Source organism: Corylus avellana, chromosome ca6 (assembly GCF_901000735.1).
Source record: "Corylus avellana chromosome ca6, CavTom2PMs-1.0".
NCBI lineage: Eukaryota > Viridiplantae > Streptophyta > Magnoliopsida > Fagales > Betulaceae > Corylus > Corylus avellana.
The window spans coordinates 26,252,347-26,274,999 of record NC_081546.1 but is presented as its reverse complement, the minus strand read 5'-3'; the positions used below and the strand labels follow the sequence as shown (position 1 = coordinate 26,274,999).

Sequence of the window (22,653 nt, the reverse complement as noted above, 5' to 3'; positions counted from 1 at the left end):
TTTAGCTTTCTTCGCTGCTTGTTTTATTGTTGCGGAGTGTCTTTTTGCTTGCTAGAGTTGTTACATTTTAAGTTGTTCTGTTTACGAATTTTGTCTCTACAAACAACAGTTTGTGGCGACCGTAGTTCTCCTAATGGGTCGTGTCATTTAATTGACTCATTTTTAGTAGTTTTAAGTTTTGAAACATTGATTTTTTTATTGTCTTGGGACTCTGTTTGGGTTGCACACCATTTGTTTTTACTTTTCATGTTGTGGTCTCACATTTGCCCTTTTCCTAAATTGAATAAATAAATAAATAAATAAAAGCTCACAATTTCATGAGAATGGTGCCATAACATAGATTGGAGATGCAAAGCTTCTCTATAAGCTAATTTCTACCAAAACCCAAGAATGACTATTGTCTTTGTCAGGGTAATCCCATTCAAGGCTTCTCGAGAATCAACATTTGTTGAGTGTTAATCCGTTAGGCACATGGGCTTGGTTCACACTACTGCAACTAGTTTATATTTAAATTTGCCACTAAAATTTAAACCGTCACATAAGTTTAGAAGAAAATTGTAATATAATTAGTTTTATTAGTCTTTTAAGCTTGAAAATTGATTAAATTAAGTATCCTCTTAAAACCGCTCCTATCTACTAATAAATTTTTCAAATAAAATTGTGACATGTAGATGTAAGATGAAGTCGAACCCAAAAAATTAGTTTTTGGTGTGCATATATGTCACTTCAGCTTGACACCGACCAAAAAACGAAAAGGAAAAAGAACATAAAGATAATGTCTTTTCACTTTTAATAACTTTATTTGCTTGCTCGATATAAGAAATACGAAATATGGTATTTTCTATTTGAAATGGAGATGAGTCATTTCATGGTCAAATTTTATTGCATCTAACCATATACATGATGTTATGTGGCGAATATATTGTCACAATATTTAATTTTTTTAAATAATATAAATCATATACACCATTATAACTATAAAATAATTTGTCTCCATTTCCCCTTAATCATAGTATAAACTCCTATTCTTTCTTTTGATCATATTTCCGTTTTTCTCTTTGGGCCCGGAAACCGGATGGGTAGGCATAGCCCAGCCCCAGGCGGCCCGACCCAACATATTCCATTACTGGTTAATGCATCTCTATGACAATTAAAAACAAATGGCTTCCTATCAAGACAACTAAAACGCACCGTTCTTCCCTTTTAACTTCCTCCTCTGCCACCAAAATCCTAAAACCCTAAACCCTCACTCCTATTCTCTCTCTTTCTCTGCGCGTTCTGCAGAATGGGAATATTCGAACCGTACAGAGCCATTGGATACATAACGAGCAGCGTCCCTTTCTCCGTCCAGCGATTGGGCACCGAAACCTTCGTCACTGTCAGCGTCGGCAAAGCTTTCCAAGTTTACAATGTAATTATCAGTTTTTTTTTTTCGCCTTATTATTATTATTATTATTATTAATTTGATGCTGAAATTTTGTTCGTTTGTCCTTTTTCAGCGCCACAAGCTCGCTTTGGTTATTGTCGGTAAGTTTTCCTCACCTTTTTTTTTTCTATGATAGTTTTTCAGCTTTGTATTCGAAGATTCGAAAAAATAATTGACAAAATATATAGACGAAGATGTGATTATTTTTTTGGTATAATGCTACATAATTTGTGTTTAAACTCTACGAAGGTCCTCAATTGCCGAAGAAGATCCGTGCGCTTGCTTCTTATCGTGAATTCACCTTTGCCGCCTATGGGAATGAGATCGCAGTTTTCAAGCGCGCGCACCAGGTTTCTGCGTATAGATTGTTGTATTAGTGGTTCTTTGAATTTGTAATTAGTTTGCGTTTGCCTTATTTTTATTTTTTTTATTACTTAATGGAATTATGTGGTTGTTTTATGACTAAAATATTGTCTATTGGAGAATGTATGAAATGGGAAATGAATTTGATATGTTTGATTGGTTGTATAATCAGAAAAATGCTGACTTAATAAGTTTTGAGTAACTGCTAGTCTTGCACTTACTTTTGTACAAATCTCTCGGTCTCAAATTCATGGTCGTGCTTGTGCTTGATTCTGGATGCCCAGAAATCAAGCTAGATAACTTATGGTCATACAAACAAATTGGACTCATTCTGCTTCTGTTAAAGTATTGAATATGCTGATAGTGATAAATGCACTCACACTAGTTGTATAAAATTGATGGTATATATGGTACTAAAAATGGTATGATTAACAGGTAGCAACTTGGAGCAGGCATAATGCTAAGGTCAATTTGTTGCTGTTGTTTGGAGACCATATCCTTAGTGTTGATGTCGAAGGTAACATGTTCATATGGCCATTTAAAGGAGCTGACCAGAATTCTTCTCCTATTGGGCACATCAGGCTAGATGAAAATTTTACTCCTAGCTGTATAGTTCATCCAGATACTTACTTGAATAAGGTAACTGCTTCCTATTTGTTTCTTACAAAAATTTGGGTGTCTCAAAAGTTATATCACAACTGACAGGCATACCATTTACTCATTTCTAAGAAACTCTTATCAAGAAGTGTATAAACAGGTTCTTCTTGGGAGTCAGGAAGGTTCTCTACAGCTTTGGAACATTAGTACAAAGAAAAAAATTTACGAGTTCAAGGGGTGGAATTCATCTATATCCAGTTGTGTTTCATCACCAGCGCTTGATGTTGTTGCGGTCGGCTGTGCTGATGGAAAAATTCATGTTCACAATATTCGTTATAATGAAGAGCTGGTTACCTTTACACACTCTACACGGGGTGCTGTGACTGCCTTATCTTTCAGCACAGGTAAGAATTTGAGGCATCTGATTTATTTTGTAATTGTACGGCGTGCAAATTCTATACAGTGACATCAAGGATACTATGCTAGATTTTGAGTTTTGTATGGAGACTGTTCTTATGTACCATAAACCTTTATCTTTTTGGAAATTAATCAGGAACTTAGTTTTAATCAATAGTTAAGATTCTGCGTGTGTTGGCTTTTAGTAATAAACAGCTTGCTTAGTTTCTAGGAGCTTGAAAAGCTGTATGTCTGATGCGTGATATGAAGAATTGACAAATTGTATGTCATGAATGATAATCTTCCCCATCTGTAGTCATTGCTTTTGTTAGGCTCAGCATAAATTTTCTTTCTTCCATCTGTGTAATTGCAATCCAAAAAATCCAAATTTGAAGGCAATAAGTCACCTAGTTAAACCAAGTTGCGTTTTCATTGTTATACTCCCGTTAAAGTTAAACTATTCCTTGTTACATAACTTTCATAGTGGAGTACTGCTTTAGGGATTCTCAAGATAATCTCTTGCTTTTTCTCCCAATTGAATCAAATGTTATAATTATGTAATAATTATTACTGCTATTGCCACTCTCCACTGTCCAAATTCTTTAATTTCAATTGTATCAATGGAAATTAATCTTGAAAGTTCATTTTATAATGATATTGCTTTCATTCCCTTTTTCTTTTTAAAGTCTTTGAATTATGAGATGTTCTTTTTCTTCTTCTTCACTAAAGTTCAATATATAATGGTTTCTCTTTCGTTTCCTTTTCTTTCTTTTCTTTTCTTTTTTTTCCCCATATGTTTGAACCTATGTAGTGGTTTGTGCTCATGTTAATATAATATGCTTTGTAGATGGACAGCCTCTTCTAGCCTCTGGAGGTTCATCAGGTGTCATTAGCATATGGAATCTTGAGAAAAGAAGGCTCCAATCAGTCATAAGAGAGGCTCATGATAGTTCAATAGTTTCCCTGCATTTTTTGGCTAATGAGCCTGTCTTAATGAGTTCATCAGCAGACAACTCTATCAAAGTAAGATCAATGAAGTATCTTTTCTCGGTAACTTATGTGAAGCTTAGTGCAGGTAGAATAATTGTGTGAGCTAGACAAAAATTAAACCACGCTTTTCCCTTTAAAGATTCTGGAACTAAGCGTATCATTTTACACGTAATTTGTTATTTTTCTTTACACTTTTCATATGGGTTTCAGAGGTATGCCAAATCAAGTTTTATGGACAGTCTTGTTTTGAAAGTTTTTATGCTGAAAAAGGCATTAGAATTTTTCCTTGTACTTTATATGCTGCTTCTCATGTTATGTGATATGGTGATGAATTTTACATAGGAATTGAAACATGAGGCCAAATGCTAGAGCATTTCATTATCATGATTTGGTATTTCCATTAGTATCGCATCTTGTACAGAGTTGTGGGTCCATGGGTCTGAGGACCTAGGTGTCAACATAGTATTGCCTTACTAATGTGTGTGTATTTGACTTATATGCTTGTTAGTGGACTAGTGGCAGTACGCAATGTGTTGTATGGAAAATGGTGCCTACGTACCTTTTATGGTGCTTATGGAAGGAAATAAATGACATAAGTTTTAAGGGCCATGAGAAGACTTTGGAGGAGATGGACTCCTTTTTCTTGAAAACATTGTATCTTTAGATAGTTGCTTATGTTTCTTCTTTAACTACTAGTTATAGTGATTTCCTTATTCGTTTGTGCTCTTTCTAGCTAGGTGCCTTCTCTTGTATACTTCCCGCATACTTAGGGGGTGCCTTTACGGCTTTTTACACTTTTAATGATATTTGTCTATTACTTATAAAAAAAAAATGAGGGCCTTATTGATGTGGCAAAATGAGGAGATGAAGAGGTAATCCTTCTGTTACCTAAAAACATGCTTTGAGTTTCAGTGTATATTTATTCTCGGGGAATCAAGAGGTGTGAAATAGGGACCCCAAGGGGTAGCTCAATCGGTTGCAGAACATACCTCTTGAAATGGAGGTCACCAGTTTAAATCCCCCATTTCTCCTGCCTTAGGGTCAAAAATTACTTATATAAAAATAATAAAAAAAATAAAAAATAAAAAATAAAAAAAAGAGGTAGGGAAATAGGCTGCTTGAACATATTTAGTACGCAAATAATTTCCCAAAAGCATTTTTTAGAGCTGATAACACATTTCTTATCCAGGGAACTCACTTCAGCATTGACTGTTGCATTGAGTCCATTTATAGGAAATGCTCATGGAGAAGTCAGTGCCCTTGCTCTTAAAATATAATAACATAATATCTCCCGGGACTCCTGCATCACTGTCGGCCCTTACAATCAGAGTAGTAAAATGTCCTTCAACCATCATACTCAACAGGTTTAGAGTTAGCCTAGATGATGACATCCTTACTACTTATGCACACTGCACCTGGACCTATATAGTACAGGTTTCGAAGGGGATTGATGTGGAAGCTTGGCTAGATTAGGTGATGTAGAAGGCCATTCAACATGAATTTGATGACTTACAAAAAAAACCATGTATTTGATGATTTTTATACGTAGGCTAGAAAAAGAAATCACAACTTACCTTTAAGAATAATTGAGGGGATTCTTTCACTTTAAGCTAGTGGCCAAAAAAGTTTTCATGGTGGTAACTAATATTCAGTGGCATATTATTCATCAATATATATATTCAGTGGCATACTGAAAGATCTTTAGTTCCTTTCCCCAAAGAATGCCTATATGCTATCTTGATACATTTTCTAAAATTAGATTATATTATGCTTTCCTCTTTTTGACAATGTTGCATATTGGTGGAATCAAATTTTAATTTTGTTAATTTCCGACCTTTTCTTGCCAGCAATTTAAGTAAGATATTATAGTATATGACTATTTAAGAACCTTATCGTTTTTATGGATGTCAATTGCTTAATCACTAGAGTCAGTTTATGTTGCATTTTATGCATGTATCTTAATTTCTATCCTACATGCAAATTCTTAACTGACTTCTTTTTGTTAGATGTGGAAATTTAACACGACTGATGGAGATCCTGAGCTTCATGGCTTTCGAAGTGGACATAGTGCTCCTCCACTTCGCATAAGGTAATAATGCTTTTCCATAATTTGGTGTTATGTAATTCGAACTCTATAATATCATTAGTAAAATAATTCAACTCTAGAGCCTTCTATCATTCTATATATTATTATGAGTAATGCTATATATCACATTTTTATTTCACAATAATGATGCGGCAGTCTCAACCAACCTTTGGGGTTTTTTATTTTTATTTATTTATTTATTTTTTTTGACGAGGTTTTTGATCCAAGGGTTAGTTGGAACTATCACATTATCATTGTTGGATAAAAATGTGGTTACTAGCATTACTCTATCATTAAAGGGTTTGTACTTGCTAAGGAAATACTCTTATGGGATTAACACTTCTCCATTCATATTTGTTACCAACTTCTAATATTAGTTTCATATGAATTCCTCGTCACCGTTGTATTTTTTTTTCTTCATTTTCTTATCTAATCATTCCATCACTTACTCGGGACTATTAGGAAGTTTATCTGCATTTCCTTATGGCATCCCTTCTGGTTTTGATTTTTAGTTATCTATTACAGGTTTTATGCGAATGGGAGGCACATTCTATCTGCTGGTCAGGATCGTGCCTTTCGCCTTTTCTCTGTAATTCAGGTTTGGCATCAGTTACCAATACAGTCTAGTACCTCTGTTTTCTTGATGTGACCTTTATTTCTTGGATGCTATAGTGTGCTTAAGAAAGTTTTAGATGGAATTTTGGTATGCTCTTTTTAGAATGACATAAGTGATCAAATTTTCCACTACCTTCATAAGAATGGGGGAAGGACTGAGGTTGTAGGTTCAGACCCATTGGATGCATGTGTAACTTACCAATAAAATATTTAAAATAAAAATCCAACTACCTAGTAGCTTGACTTTTGGGACAAGTGGTAATTTAGTAGCTTTATTTGTTTTTGTTTCATAATTTCTCTCCCCTGCACCCTTTCTTCTTGGGAAGTTGTACTTTAGAGTTTGCAGTGATTGATCATTGTAGAGCTTCTTTGCAAAAAATAAGACTTTCCTTTGATTGCAACTGGAAATTTTCTGGTAGATAATACCTTCAAGGCATTGTCTTAGAGAAGCTATATTTCACTACTAAAGAGTAAAAGGGCAAGGACAATAGCAATTAACGATTTCTTTTCAAGTTCCTCCCATTCAGTCCATTGATCCCCTGGCTACATATTGTGGAAATAGAGGACAATGTCATGTGCTAGCCTTTGTAATCTCCATTCTGAATTTGCCTAGAAGTTTAGGGTGTCTTGGCTTTCTGTTTGCCGTTTTGTAGCCCTCCTGCCCAATTTGGGATATTTCTATATATATATATATATATATATATATATATATATTTTCCTTTTGTAGTGAATGGTTTTTCATCCTTTCTTTCTGTATACTCTTTTCTCAATACTTTTTTTTTTTTACGAGTCTCTTCTCTCAATACTATAATTGGTTCTGGTTTCTTCTAGAGAATCTTATTCTCCTTTTGTTCTGAGATATCGTTGCTTTTCTTTCTAAAAGTAGTTTAATTGGTGGCTAACGCATTAACTTCATTTTATATGGGCATTGCATTCATGGTTTGCTCTAGGCTTTCAGTTGGTACTCGTATTCATAATATGTCTTGCCTTTGTGAGTTTTAGTTTCGCTGTCTACCAGAAATTGACTCTGAAGTGCTTAAAACCATTGAGTCTGAAAATTACGTAAGCTATGGTGCTATGTATGCTGCAGATGTGTGTATACGTGGCAGTTGTTTGGCATGATAGCATCTTTGCGATCTATATGTGCGTGTTTGTGTGTGTGTGTGTATTAACATATATACTGAATAAGGAAATTTATTAGAAAGATAAAAGAGCAAAGCTGGTATAACTACCAATGTTGGGTTCATAGGAGTATCAGGCACCTGTGAAATTAACCACTAGACCATCCCAAGCAATTAGTTAAGTTGCATTTCAATCCTCATACCCAATGTCATGGTAAAATCATAAACATCTATACTTCCAATGCTAACAACAAAGTAAACAAAGAATACCTCACTGCTTCTAATGCTTTTCTGCTGTCCTCAATTTTTGTATATATCATCCCTAGAAGATTCTGTTAAAGCTGGTTCCTTCTCATGCGTATTCCGATAAAATATATACCAGGTGGTGTGATTAAAATACCATGCTTCCCTCACTTAGTTTGTCTCTAGCATAAATAAGGTCAATTGCCTAGAAAAAAATATATTATATAATCTACTTGTGTGCCTGTGTACTTGTGCCTATGTGCACTCGTGTGCCTATGTTTGTATGCCTGCATGTGTGTTTGAACCTTTTATTCCCTTAAAGTTTCTTTGAACTGTTAGTCCCTTATTATCTAAATTTTTATGCTTCTAAATTTATTTATTTACCATTTTAGTGTAACTTCTCATTAGGACCAGCAAAGTAAAGAGCTTTCCCAACGTCATGTAGCTAAACGGGCCAAGAAGCTAAGAGTGAAGGTATGTCTGGGTAATGATTGGTACTTTGCGCGCTTATTTAACACATTGAATGTTGCTAAATGGGTTTTTACTGTTGTTTCTTCTGTATTTCTTCTGCAAATCTTAATGTGTAAATTTTAGTTGTGATGGCTTAACTAAAAGTGGATTCAGAAGTATGTTTTTTTTAACAGTTAAAAATAACATAATAAATGATATCATATTCCTAGTTTGTCATACCATGATCCTTCACCTGAAAAATTATGCTAAATGAAGTAACAAACATGATCATGAGTACTGTGTCAGCTTTTGTTCTAAATATGCTAAATGAAGCAACAAATGAAACAAATCAGGTCTCTTTTGGAATGGGCTATTGTATATGTTCCTATCTTCCCATTTGGGAATCTGGTAGATTTGATTTGTTTTCTAGACTGTAGTAGCAGCTAGGGCGTCAGCTCTCTTGTTTACTCTTCATGTACAAAGGCTTTGCTCCTTTTTCAATAAACTTCTAATCATTCATCAAAATAAACTATGCCAGCTTTTGTGACATCTCAATTCCTTGTTAGCTGATTTCTGTGGGGAAAAGAAAATTTTGTTTGGATGTGCCTGGATTGCCATACACATGGCCAATGTTTCTTGTATGAGTTTAGAACATTATTACCCTGTCTTCTGATAATGACAATTCCGACTCTCTCCCACATGTACACATTTCTGACCAAAACTAATATTTTGCATCCTCTGGAAGTGTCTCACGGGCATACCCTTACTGATTTCATGTTGTGTCAGCACAAGTATTCTAATCTAGGGTGAAGCAGATGGTCTAGATGATACATTTATAGTAATTATACTACTGTATAGACTAAGAAACACGTCAACTGTACACAAAGCTAAGGAGCTTGTGTTTTATGTGATGTGAAAATCTGTAAGCAAATCCATGTACATGGCCCTTCAAATCTTTTCAGAATATGCTCTATGGTTAGAGAATTGTTGTTTTTTGACTCTAGACTGCTATCCTGGTTTAGTTGCTATGTTTTATGAAGAACTTAGTTTTTTTTTTTTTTTCCTATTTTGATTCTTTTCCAGGAAGAAGAGATAAAATTGAAGCCTGTTATTGCATTTGATTGTGGTAAGGAGTTCCTCTCATGCTTGTTGGCTACGTCTTGATGTAATTGAAATGTGAAAAGACTGATGTATTCAATAGTAATAATCAATATATTTTCTTGATTCATTCCTTTTGTATGGCTTCTAATGTGGCTGTATCTTTTCTTAAAAGCCTTTTAGATTATGGGGTCATACTTGTGCTTGACTCGCCATTGTTTAACATTATTTTGAGTTGGCTGCGTAATATTCTCTCTTTTTTGCCATTCTGATATTTTCAAGGTCATTTCTGTCGAGCAAAATGCAATTTCCATTCGGTTTCTTAGTCAAAATTTTTCTGTCCATTTCCTTAAGTCCATATGTCTAAATCAATTCAGCAGTCATCGTTTCTCGCTGTGTGCTAACTATTGATTGAAGCTGGGCTTTCTATCTTGTGTCCCAACAATGGTGCCTTTCTCTTCTCACAAATGAGTCATTCATTTTGGATTCCCTTCTTTAATTACATGCTACTCATTTCTGCCTCTTTTTTTTTTAATGAGTAATATGTAGTTCTATTAGAAAGAGGGGAAACCTCATGCATACAGTATGTATACAAAATGTTCCCCAAAATTAGGGATTAGAAATACTGCTAAAAGCAATAGACCATCATACATGGTCAACAGGAAAGAATACTTAGGCTCAAAAGTAGACAGCTCAACGCCATTGAAAGTGCGGTAATTCTCCCTCCAAATTAATTTCATATGGCATAGAGGAGCTTATAGAACTATTTCTAAGCTGTTTGCATAAACCTTTTCTGCTAGCAATCTTTTGAGGATCACATATTGGATTCCACACACAGCAGACAAAAAGACCATGATTCTCTGGGAATGGATCAAGAATCAACAACTTTGCACTACTCTTACACATTTAACACCAATTCACTAGGATCATATATCTGCTAATAAGATTCTTCATAGTTGGAATTCTCCCAAAGCAGCATTTCAAATGAAAAAAGAAAGACTTCACTATCAAATAGTTTTTAAGAAATTTCACACCGGTACTCACGAAAAAAGAAGAAGAAATTTCACACCGGTAGAACCCCCCTTCAAAATAAAACAAACACCAGATTTACCATGATGCTGTCACTTATCTCTATGCAAGCATTTAAATATTTCCAGTCAAATAGGCACTTTGATGGACATGTTCTTCGCTAGTCCTGCACTTATTCAAATGACTCATTTAATTTTTTTCATGACTTTAACACATGCAATGGGGTTGGGTTTGTATATTGCCTTCAACCTTGATGCTATTAGTTTCTTATCCCTTTGGGGCCAATTACTTATTAAAAAAAAATGCTACTATCTTTTATTATTTGTTGACACTCATCTTCAGCACACGTGATACTTGCACAAGTGCATGGGGTCATTTTATGGTCATCCCTTACAATGTGCATGGTGGCATTAAATAATTTCAAATTTTCTGTGAGTATGTTGTTAATATCTTGGTTATACACTTTATCAAAAAAAAATATCTTGGTTATACACACAACTGAAACCAAGCAATATTGAGCCAATAGCATGATAGGTGCTCAAACAGGGGTTGGTTGTGTTGTTTGGATATATGGGTGCCGAAGCATGCTATTAACATGTAACATGTGTCACACATATTTGGTGCTGGGGATTCCACATTCACTTAGGAGGCTGTTGAGGCAATTATCTTTTTGATAGGTATAAAATATTTATTAAATAAAATTCAGTAGGGGCATAGCTGAAGTGCATGGGAAGTACAGAAGAGTACTTTAAAGAAAAATAAGAAGTTAGGGATTCAGAAAATCTTATCAGATGATCGTGGACCATTTGGATTGTAGAGTCTACAAAGTTCTTTCAATATTTGAAAGGCTTATAATTTAAATGGTCAATGGCTTTTAGAATTAATATTCTGATTAAATTTATCATTTCCAATTAGCTTAACCATTTGGGGTAATTATTAATTTGACATGGTATTAGAGCAATGATCCTGAGTTCAAATCGTAACTTAATAATTTATCTCTCATTTCAATTAAATATTTCATATATTAGACTTTGTGTTGTGAGTTCAAACACCGACTCGATCTACCTCATATTTTAATTAAATATTCCCGTATTGGATCTTTTTTTTTTTTGGGAGGGTGGGCGTTGAGTCCCACACGTGAGGGAGAGAGAATTTTAACTATTATGAGATTAAATTCACTCTTTCTTGTCAGCTTAAGGTTTTGGAGGTAATCTATCAAGTAATTGGATTTGAGATATATGTGGTGAATTTTGTACTTGTAACGTTGCTTTGGAAGCCTTTTCTGATAAATGACTCAGTTCATGGTTTTTGCTTATAGAATATTTTGATTTATTAATTTTCTTTTTGTCAAAAACTTCAGCTGAAATTAGAGAGCGGGATTGGTGCAATGTGGTTACATGTCATATAGATACTGCACAGGCGTATGTGTGGAGACTTCAAAACTTTGTTCTTGGTGAGCATATTCTGAATCCATGCCCAGAAAATCCAACATCTGTTAAGGTTAGGTTTTCAATCTTCTTTGCATTTGAGTTTATGATCTTTTTATTTGGAAGGATTTTTAATTACAAGATGTACAACTTCCATTTCTATCAATGGAGCAAATGAAAGTTGTTTCTTTATCTGATTGCCAAAATTTTGTGATTTAGGAAAACAAATGTATCTTGACAAGAAATTTTATTTATTAATATCTTTGAATATTACCAAATGGCATTGATGGTGATATAATTGAAATCTGAAACCTTTCTCCTAGAAAGCTTCACTCTCTTGAAATCAAGTAGTTGATTTTTACTTTTATTTGGGACAGGCCTGTGCCATTAGCACATGTGGCAATTTTGCCGTGTTAGGAACAGCAGGTGGTTGGATTGAGCGATTCAACCTTCAATCAGGAATTAGCAGAGGCAGCTATCTGGACATGTCAGAAACAAGAAGCTGTGCCCATGATGGGGAAGTGGTTGGAGTTGCTTGTGATTCAACGAATACCCTCATGATAAGCGCAGGATATCACGGAGATATAAAGGTCTGCATTTTTAATTTCTAGATATTCCTGTTTTGTATAGGATGTGATTGTGAACTTCTATTATGGAACAAAGTTTGTATGACATCATCTAAACAGTGTGGAGTGAGTTTAGGAAATAAAAAAAGGACATAGATTAATGTCTTGCTCTATCATACAAAACCATCCTTTTTTTTGCTTCCTTTTAATTTCCTCTCTGTGCTAATTAGCTCCTCTTCAGAAAATGTTGTCTTGAGTATCTCTGACCAAACAAACTTTATTTCTAAAACTCCTTTTCCGCTTTATAAATTGAACCCGTAAGTGTAATTTTGGGTTTTGAAAAGTTTAAGCATATGTTCTTGTGCTGACTTCTGCATCTCCTAGTGGATCTTGAATGTAATGATTGACATGGGTTAAGCATCAGTAACCTATCTGACTTTTTTTTTTTTGGGGCGGGTGGGAGGAGATGAGATATCAAAGTATTAGTAAAAAGAGAGTTGAGGCGTCCTTTAAGGGAAGATTACTCGAGAGTACCTGTTAAAAGGGATTAAAGCAGGACACAACTAGAGACGGCAATGATCTGTAGCCATAAGCAAAAATATGGCTGAGATCTTTTTGCCAAGGCCCATTCATTGAGTGTGCAGCACGAGAGGGTGATGTCTCTTGGTCCTGATCTCCCTTGATTCTCAAACTTGGGTTGTTATGTATGAAACAAAAAGTTCGCATCAGATATTGGTTTTGGACGCTCCATCCCAAACTGTGTCGCTTACACATAGTTAATTAGGTATAACTTTTGAGTAGATTTGAATTCTAGATTTATAATCATGGCTTGAGTGTAGCAAGGATTGGCGAATCATTGGATGGGAGTTTCTTACTTAGATACAAAAGTTCAGTCAATTTATTTTCTTAAGATGTAGGGCACAACTTTTAGAGCAATGAAACATCTTTTCGTAGCTGATTACATACGAGGCCTTTTGAACTCTCAAAATGATATCATCATGCATCATTTGATGTATAATTGTGAATGAGCATTTAAAGCTGTCCCATGCTGATTATTTGAAAGAAAATTTGCATAAAGTTTTTGTATATGATACTGATGAGAAGTCAGAGACAAGAGCTTATGGTTGACAATTGACAACCAGGTCCTTTGAATTGAAGATTTTTATTTATGGAAATCTCTAATAATTTATTAGTTCTGAGATGCCTGTGGAAACTTATCAAAAAAAACTTCTAACATCCGTTAGGCTTCTAGGAGTAGGCCAATCGCAAATAGCTTTCACTTTCTCATTATTGATTTGCATGCCATCTGCACTCACAATATATAGCCGAATTACACAATTTGGTCAGTCATAAAATATCACTTTTAAGGTTGACATACAGCTGGTTGTCATGGGGCACTTTGAATACATTTGTTAAATGCTCTCGGTTCTGAATTTTATTCTTTCTGTGAATCAAGATGTCATCAACATGCACCACAACATACTTCCCCTTAAACTCCATAACTCAAGTCATAAGCCTCATGAAAGTACTAGGGGTATTGGACGGCCCAAATGGCATAACGAGCAATTCATAATGGCTATGTTCCTTGAAAAGCTGTTTTCTATTCATTACCCTCTCTAATACTAACATTACACTTCAAAGTTGGCCAAAAGTACCTCAGTTTCACAGGAGCTTCAGTTTTGTCTTGCTCAAAATGTCCACCAATCCGCCACCATGCAACTCTTCAATGAAAAACAATCTCAGTGAACCTTTAGGTAGGCATAGCTGATTTCCCATGAAGAGATAGCCAATCAAGAATTATCTTCTACTGAGTTCACAATTTGATTTTGTATTTTCCATGTTGCCAATTTCAAGCTTATCCAATGTTCATATAAGTCCCCTTTATGCCGTTAGAATACTTTGTGTGTGTGAGTCTTGCGCGCCAAATGCGGTGACCACCCTTCTAACCCATCAGATGGATCAGTTGCTGTTTTCATAATCCAGTTATATTTCATACCTGTAACTACCGAGCTAACAGGTCTCTGACCTGATATTATGTGAAAGGCCTAGAGAAGGAATTTTTTCCTACCAATCTGATGCCTGTGAAAGCTTTCCAAGAAAGTTCTAATTTTTCATTTTCAATTTTTGTGGTGCGGAACTGTTGGGGCGAATCTACGCACTCATTAACTTCCAGCTTATAGGATCTTTGGCAAGCAATAAGCACTTAAATAATTTATGATGCTTAGTACAACAGAGAAAAGTTTTTTACTTATGATGAGTATCTGCTGGAAAATTCGTTCCTAAGTGTTTTAATGTGCAGGTATGGGATTTCAAGGGGCGTCAACTAAAATCCAGATGGGAAATCGGTTGTTCTCTTGTTAAGATTGTTTACCATCGTCCTAATGGTAACTCTTATGTTGTTTTGATTCTTTTTAATTTGTTGCTTTATTATCTTTCTTTATCTTGCTTATCTGCTCACTAGAACTCTTAATATTCAAGTCCTTCAATTGTATCAAACTAATTTTGACATAATTTTCAGGTCTTTTGGCTACTGTGGCAGACGATTTCATTATCCGTTTGTTTGATGTTGTGGCATCAAGACTGGTTCGTAAATTTGAAGGTCATACAGATCGCATTACAGATTTGTGTTTCAGTGAGGACGGGAAATGGCTTTTGTCATCCAGTATGGATGGAAGTCTTCGAATCTGGGATGTTATCTTAGGAAGACAGATAGATGCAATGCATGTTGATGTGTCTATCACAGCATTGTCTCTATCACCAAATATGGATTTTTTAGCAACTACCCATGTTGATCAAAATGGAGTCTACTTGTGGTAAGTTTTTAGCTCTATCTCATGTTTGCTTTCAAACTGGATTCCTGATAGGCAGTAACAAGCTAGAAGGGGAAACAAATGTTATTAATGTGATTGATACCGTATCTTTGCTTTCAAAAACTATTATATGGTCAAAGCAAAAACGTTTTTGGGTAGATAAAGCGATAATGATAGTTCGATATTCTATCAGAATATAGCATGCAAAATATAATGCTAATGTCCATGATAGTTTTTTCTTGGCCTAATCATATAATAAAAAAAGAAAATTCATCGTAGAGAAATTTTTTTTTATCAGGGTAAATCAGTTAATGTTTTCTGGAGCTTCAAATGTTGATTCCTACTCAAGTGGAAAAGAAGTTGTGAGCATTAAGCTGCCACCTCTCTCTTCGAAGGGAAGTCGTCAAGCTGATATTTCTGATGTGCCTGTTGAGCCTATTGTGACCCACTTGCAGGATGCTTCTGCTTCTGCTTTTCTGTCTCAAGATCAGCAAATCCCAGATTTAGTTACTCTCTCATTATTGCCTAAAAGCCAGTGGCAAAGCTTAATCAATCTAGACATCATAAAGGTCTTTCTTTGCCTCCATTCTTTATTGTTCTCAGTCTAACTTGATAAGTCTATCTGCAAAAAATAAAAGTACAACAACTTCCGTCTATTTTGTTTTGTTGTCCTTTTCTGATGCGCTTGGATAGTGATTTATTACTAGTTTGTGATGAACCTGCAATTTCCAGGCCCGCAATAAACCAATTGAGCCTCCAAAGAAACCGGAAAAGGCTCCCTTCTTCTTGCCTTCTGTTCCATCTCTATCTGGAGAAATATTGTTTAAGCCTAGTAAAACAGCAGATGAGAAGAAGGATGCAAAAGGTGATGAGGTGGAAAACAAGAGGGAATTTGATATGCCAGCATCCCAATTTTTAAAACTTCTTCAATCCTCTACAGAGATGAAAAATTGTAAGTATGCCGACTCTTTCTGTATTTATATATCAATGCTGTGCATCATAAAATAATCATTTATAAGTTTGTGGCATTTTTTCATTTTTTACTCTTGTGAAATATCTTTCTATCTTTGGAAGCACATCACTGTTCTTTAATTCATGCACTTAATACTTGCAGTTTCGGCATTTACTGATTATATCAAAGGTTTATCTCCATCAACTTTGGATATGGAACTTCGAATGCTTCAAATTATCGATGACGATGATTGGCAAGAACCAGATGAAAGGCCTGAATTGTTTTCAATTGAACTACTTCTGGATTACTTAATACATGAGATTTCCTGCAGAAATAATTTTGAGTTTATTCAAGCTGTCATCTGTTTGTTTCTGAAGGTATAGATCTTTTACTGTTTTTTGCGGGTGTTTTAAACCAAAGAAATGTACTGGTTATTGAGGCTGTCTAACATCTTCTCCTCTTTCTGGCTATTAGATCCATGGGGAAACAATTAGGCGTTGGTCGAGATTACAGGATAAGGCGAAGAAGCTTCGAGATATCCAGTGCACAGTATGGGAGAGAGTAGATAGACTGTTCCAGAGTACTAGATGCATGGTCGCTTTTCTTAGCGATTCACAATTATAGGTAAAATCCCTTCCTTATTTTGTTATTCTAATTTAGTTCGTTCAGGCAATAGGAATAGTCTCAACAGCTACAGTGATCCATTAGATGGAGCTGGGACTGCATGGGATCGAAGTATTTCAATGGCTAAATCAATCAAAGGAACGTAGTGTGTTATTGGCGGCGGAAGAGGACCCAACTCAAATATGGATCCTGAATTTCAAAAACCCAATGCAGTTACGGATGTTTTGGGCGTTTGGAGCTTATACCCGAGCGTGGATGCCATATCAAAAACTGAGGTATAACTTTGATTTTTTTTTTTCACATAACCTAATCCTAAATTTGCTTCCAAACAAGGCATCTCTTGATATGTTGTAAGCTATAGCGTTGTAAACTCAACTCCATACCCAGAGAAAGGAAAAGAAAATTTTGAAATATTGATCCCAAGCCCTAAAATTGCAGTGGCTTTGGTGTGGTAAATTTTAATCCATCCTTGTGTTTTCGTTGTATTCTTCATTTCATTTCATTCCACAGTGATTCCCCTGTTTTGGCCGCATCTTATCTGTGTGGATAATGAAGTAAATTTCTCTCAAATTTGTGGCTTGCGCATGAACGTGCAAACGCCGAGAATATAGCTATTTTCAGCTTGTAATGCTTTTGGGTTTTGTTGTGGCCACTTGATGCAATAGATTCTACTGCAAACTGGCTGTAAATATAACTTAAACGACCTGAAACCAAGCTCAATTTAAGACGAAATAGGTGCAGAAATGGTCTGCAAAAATAAGTGCAATGTCCCCGTGGAAGCTAATTAGTTTCAAGAAATTCTCTAAAAACAAAATTCTCAGTCGTCCTTCTTATGAACAGATTTAATGTTTGGAAAATTTCACTTACCTCTTAAACTTTTAGTGCTTTTGCAATCATTCTCTTAAACTTTAAATACTCTTAATTTAATGTATCACACTTTAAAAAGTGTGCAATGCCACTTTTATTGTTTCGTGCGTTTTGAAATGAATTTTTTCATGTTTTTAAACGGAGTGCCCCTACTATATATGTGGTCCATGTGCAAACAATGCTTGTTGCAGCATTTAATAGTTGATTGACACAGCACCTTATTATACAAGTAAAACTAAAACACCTAATAAATTCCTATTCTCTTTAATAAATCAAATAGGTTCCGATTTCTCTTCTTCTTCTTCTCTCTGAAACACTCTTCTCTTCTCTTCTTTTTCTATGTTTGTCGATTTTTTCATGTACAGAATGGGTTGCGGCGCCGTGGGTCTGGCAAATGCCCAGCAGCGTTCTGGGTTGGCGTTTTGGGCAGCATTGTGTGCAACCGGCAGCGTTCTGGGTGGGATGTTGGCCGATTTGGGCGGGTGTTCTGGGTGGCAGCATTCCAGACCCACGCTGGGATGCTGGCCGGCAACGTTCTGGGTTGGGTGGCAGCAGCGTTCTAGGTTGGGCGGCAAACCCAAAGGAATTTCCTTAAAATTATTTCAACAAACCCCAAGGAATTTCCTTAAAATTTTGAATAGCAACAATACTGAATGAGCAAAGATCCATTTGTTTAATCCAAAAATGACTATCACTACAAAGGTAAAAAATGATTCACTAAATTTAATCTCTCAGTATCAAATAGAGGCAAGTCCAAGCAATAATCATTCAACAAAAATAGAAAAAACAGAGCTTGGGTAGTGGAACAAAAGAATGAAAAAATTTAAATAAAAAAAATTGCAACAAACTCACCTTGCTGGAAGGAACAAACCAACAAAAAAAGAATCTGCCGAATACGATTGAGCGTCAGGGGCGGCAGTGATTGGGCGAGGCTTTGAGCAAGGGCGGCAAAGGCTTGTGTGTTGGGCTTGGGCAGGGGAGCAGGGACGTGTCTTTAGTTTGTTAGGGATGAATAAGATAAACAATGAGTATATTAAGTGTTTTTATTCCAGTGTTGGAGGTCCTATTCTATTAATTGTATCTAGCTTAGGTTTACATCTTCTATTGGTTGCTGCAATACTCAGCTTTTGCAATGGACAGCATAGCAGGTTTTCCATTTTAAACAAACCGAAATAGGAAACATTTTGCAATTTTTGTTTAAAAATGCACTTTTGACTTGAAAAGTATCTTTGGACAATGAAAAAAAAAAAAATTCTATAAATAAAGAGAAATTTTATTATCTTTGCTGTAATTAACTGATATCATCAAGTTTGTAGAGGGAACTTAGACCTTTAGATTCTTAAAGGGAATTTAGGCTTTTGACGTACACAAATTTAAAGATAATTTAATGCCGAGTTTTATTCACTAAACATGGTTGAATTAGTACAAATGACCCTACTGTTGAAGATAACTATCATAGATTATCAGAGTGAGATAATTACTACTAGACTCTTGAATCTCAACTTGAGAGTACTTTATTTAAATAAAACGACGACTTTGTCCTTTCACTTGGACAGTCTTTTTATTCTACTATATATTAGTACTATTTGAAAGAAAATATAATCAACGAGAAAAATAAAAATGAAGACTTTGGCCGGTTCGGTTTATAACCTAGCTACCTCCACCGAATAAAGATCAAACAAACAGCTAGCAGTGACGATTGACGACTAAGTGTTGTGTTCATATATATGTCCTCCATGCAAAACTCCTTCAATAATATCTGAAGCATTAGGAACCACTATATGATAAACAGGTTCGTTGTCAATATGGAAAAGTCCAAAATGTTGGTCTGCACCTTCCGGTTTCAGATTGTCATCGAACTTGGAGTAAAGAAAACCTTCATTCATAACGTAAGGTCTTTTGGGTGTCCCATCCTTGGACGTTATATGATTCAAAAAGTTCTGATTATATGTCCTCGCGAGCTCCGGCGTGGTAAAGTTACCGTTACCGGCAGAGGGCCAACCCGTCTCGCCGACAACAATAGTCCCGCCATCTGGCACGACCTCCTTCTCCATCGCCCAAAGGAAAGAATCCACCATGACATCAAAGAATCCAACATGACATCAAACATGTTCCAGTATGACAAATTCCCATCCTGAAACACAGGTGGGTATCCATAACGGGCGGTGAATGTCGCGAAATCCTTGCTTATGAGGCCTACTGCGTGATACTTGTAAGGATACACTTTTATCATAAGTGGAAAACCCCATTCTGCTAAAGTGTAGAGAACCGGCACCACATCCTTACGCGTCTCCGCCGTGAATACAGCTTGCGATGGTGGCAAAATGTTCGACATAACGACCGGGGACACTGCAGTTGTCACCTACGCGCGTACGTACGTAACACTTGGAGAAATTCAGTTACATAATTTTTTTTTTTTTTTTGGAAAAGTGAAGTACCACGTGATTTAGCGTACTCTTCGAACTTTGAAACCTCTCAATTTGGATTTCTGAACTTTTAATTGTAGTCAATTTAAATTCCTTCATGAGATTTTAAACGTTAAAAGTGAAACAATAATGTTTATACTCCCTAACTTTTTTATAAAATTTCAAATTTACCCTTAATTTCTTAATTTCAAATTAAAAATAAAAAATATATATATTATATAATTTTTTTTTTAAAAAAATCACAAGGTGACCCCGGTTAGGGCCACCTTGTGACCCTTTTTTTTTCAAAAAAAAAATTTCAATTTTTTTTTAATAAAAAGAAAATTAAAGGGTAATCTGTCTTTTTAGTGATTTTAACGGGAAAAAATGATGAATAGTATAAATTGATTGCAATTGAAAGTTTAGGGATTTAAATTGAGAGGTTTCAAAGTTCGAAGAGGTATGTCAAATCGTGTGGTAGTTCAAGGGTTTGAAGTGAAGTTTTTCCCTTTATTTTTTATTTTTTATTTTTTTTTCTAAAAAAAAAACCTATGTAATAGACTCTTATTATATAATTATTATAATTGCCATATATATCATTATGTTGGCTTTGAAGTGAGGAATAATGCTAAATATAAGACTCATGTTTTTCTTGTGTCTCTAAAATTAATGGATGTAACTTGTGATTGATCACACTACTGAATATGATTTTGAAAGCTATATCAATTTTAGAGAAACACAAGGAGAACATGAGGTGACATGTAACATTACTAGGCAGTGAAAATTAGCCCTTATTGGACTTGCAAAAAAAAAAAAAAAAAACAACAACAAACAAAAAGAAAAAGAAAATCACTGGCTGATTTTTATACCACATGATCATCATAGTTTTTATAGCAATAGTATAATTAAGAATCTGCTAAACATCATTTCTCGAAAAAAGAAATATTCTCAAAATGCATGAACTAAAATACCAAAATGTTTCATTTATAGGTTACTTAAAGAACTTTTTTGAAATTGCATTGAAAAATAGAGTTTTTTTAAAAGCCAAAAAGAGCAGTTTAAAAAGACAAAAAAAAAAGAAAAAAAAAGAAAAGAAAAGGATTGATCAGCTGAATAAGAGGTTTTTTCTTAGACTGGAGTAGTCTTATAAGAGAAGCTACGACAGGCAAAACATATAATTGGGCAAGAGGGGCCTGGGATGGCCTCATTCCCAACAACAATATAATTGATTACAAAAAAATTATAATCAATATATTTTTGCACCTTCTTCTCAAACCAATACGCCACTGCTCACGCTTTGGCAAGACTGGCTACGACGCAGGTAGTAGATAGGAAGTGGACCTATGAAATCCCAGATTGTATGCGGAAGATTATTGACGCAGAGAAATCTGCTCTGAATGTATGTTGATCTTTTTTGAGAATGAAATGATAGAAGCTGATTTTCAATAAAAAAAAAAAAAAAAAACGCCACTGCTTCGTAGCTCGCCGCCAGTGTCTGCAATTTGTGTCATTATTCACTCCAAAACTCACCTCCAATCCCATCGCTTCCAGCGCCCCAACATCATGACGAGTCGTACTCCATAAGCCTGATTCAGGGAATCCCACTCTTTCTGTACAGAGGAATTGCAACTGCCAAGTCAGGAACGCCGTTGTGGGACGCTCCGTAGCAAACGCCGTTATTGTAAAAGGCTGCTTCTGCGCTAGAAATGGCCGCCACGGCAGAAAACAAAACTACCCAGAAGAGTGCCATTGTCCATTGATGATGACCACCTCATGTTTCTGTTGTTATATATATATAATAATTGGATAAGACCATTCGATCCAGACATGGAAATTAAGTGAAGCGAATAAATAAATAAAATCTCTGGGGATTTGCCAAAGCCAGGAGTTTTCTGTTAATTAATTAATTAGTATTGAATGATAAATTTTATCCACTTAATCAAATCTTTGAATCAGGAAGCTAATTAAATACGGGTTTGCAATTAAGGAAGGAAAAATGTGATTTTTTAATTTCCAGCTCCAGCATTTAATTATTAGATTAAGCAAGTAATTAGATCAGTTGGGGCTATCTATTTAAGGTTCCTGCAAAAATCATACCAGGGTTTCTCTCTCTCTCTCTCTCTCTCTCTCTCCCTGCCCATGATCATCATTAATATCGGTTGCACAATTAGGGGGAGAGGCTGGGTTTAACATATATAACATCCAGATTTTTTAGAATATATTTTTAAATTGATTTTACAAGCTGGTAGAGTTTTTAAAAATATATAAATGATTCATATTTTATCATCTAAATGTTTATCTTTGAAGTAATGCTACTCTTTACGCTCATGTCACATCGGATGAAGTGACCTTTTTTTTTTTGGAAACTTCACTAAGGATCCTCAAACTTCCACCCGTTTTGAAATACTCCCCCTGAACTTCAAAATCTCTCAATTTAGTCCCCTGAACTTTCAATTGCTTTCAATTTGGACCTCTTCGTCAGATTTTAAAAGTCACATGACGTTTATACCCCTGACTTTTGTATAAAATTCCAACTTCTAAAACGTTTTTTTATTTAAAAAAAAAAAAACAAAAATCAGGGATATTTT

General features: G+C 35.2%; 1 protein-coding gene and 1 pseudogene across 2 annotated transcripts; one reads left to right on the top strand and one right to left on the bottom strand.

Annotated features, from left to right (window-relative positions):
• The first annotated feature begins 1,186 nt into the window (after positions 1 to 1,186).
• LOC132184386 (U3 small nucleolar RNA-associated protein 21 homolog) lies at positions 1,187 to 17,278 on the top strand. Of its 2 annotated transcripts, none has more exons than XM_059598007.1 (19): positions 1,187 to 1,411; positions 1,500 to 1,527; positions 1,676 to 1,776; positions 2,225 to 2,428; positions 2,547 to 2,790; positions 3,630 to 3,805; positions 5,779 to 5,861; positions 6,384 to 6,456; positions 8,246 to 8,311; positions 9,371 to 9,413; positions 11,775 to 11,914; positions 12,219 to 12,431; positions 14,707 to 14,791; positions 14,926 to 15,220; positions 15,516 to 15,786; positions 15,950 to 16,169; positions 16,332 to 16,546; positions 16,644 to 16,793; positions 16,878 to 17,278. In XM_059598007.1, the coding sequence occupies exons 1-18, from the start codon at positions 1,286 to 1,288 to the stop codon at positions 16,791 to 16,793; spliced, it is 2,733 nt and encodes a 910-aa protein (XP_059453990.1). In that variant the 5' UTR covers positions 1,187 to 1,285; the 3' UTR covers positions 16,878 to 17,278. The 2 variants fall into 2 exon arrangements, with proteins under 2 accessions (XP_059453990.1, XP_059453989.1); XM_059598006.1 differs by having other exon boundaries at positions 14,692 to 14,791.
• A 2,088-nt stretch (positions 17,279 to 19,366) lies between these two features.
• LOC132185460 (glucan endo-1,3-beta-glucosidase, acidic-like) lies at positions 19,367 to 21,815 on the bottom strand (annotated as a pseudogene).
• Positions 21,816 to 22,653: the final 838 nt, after the last annotated feature.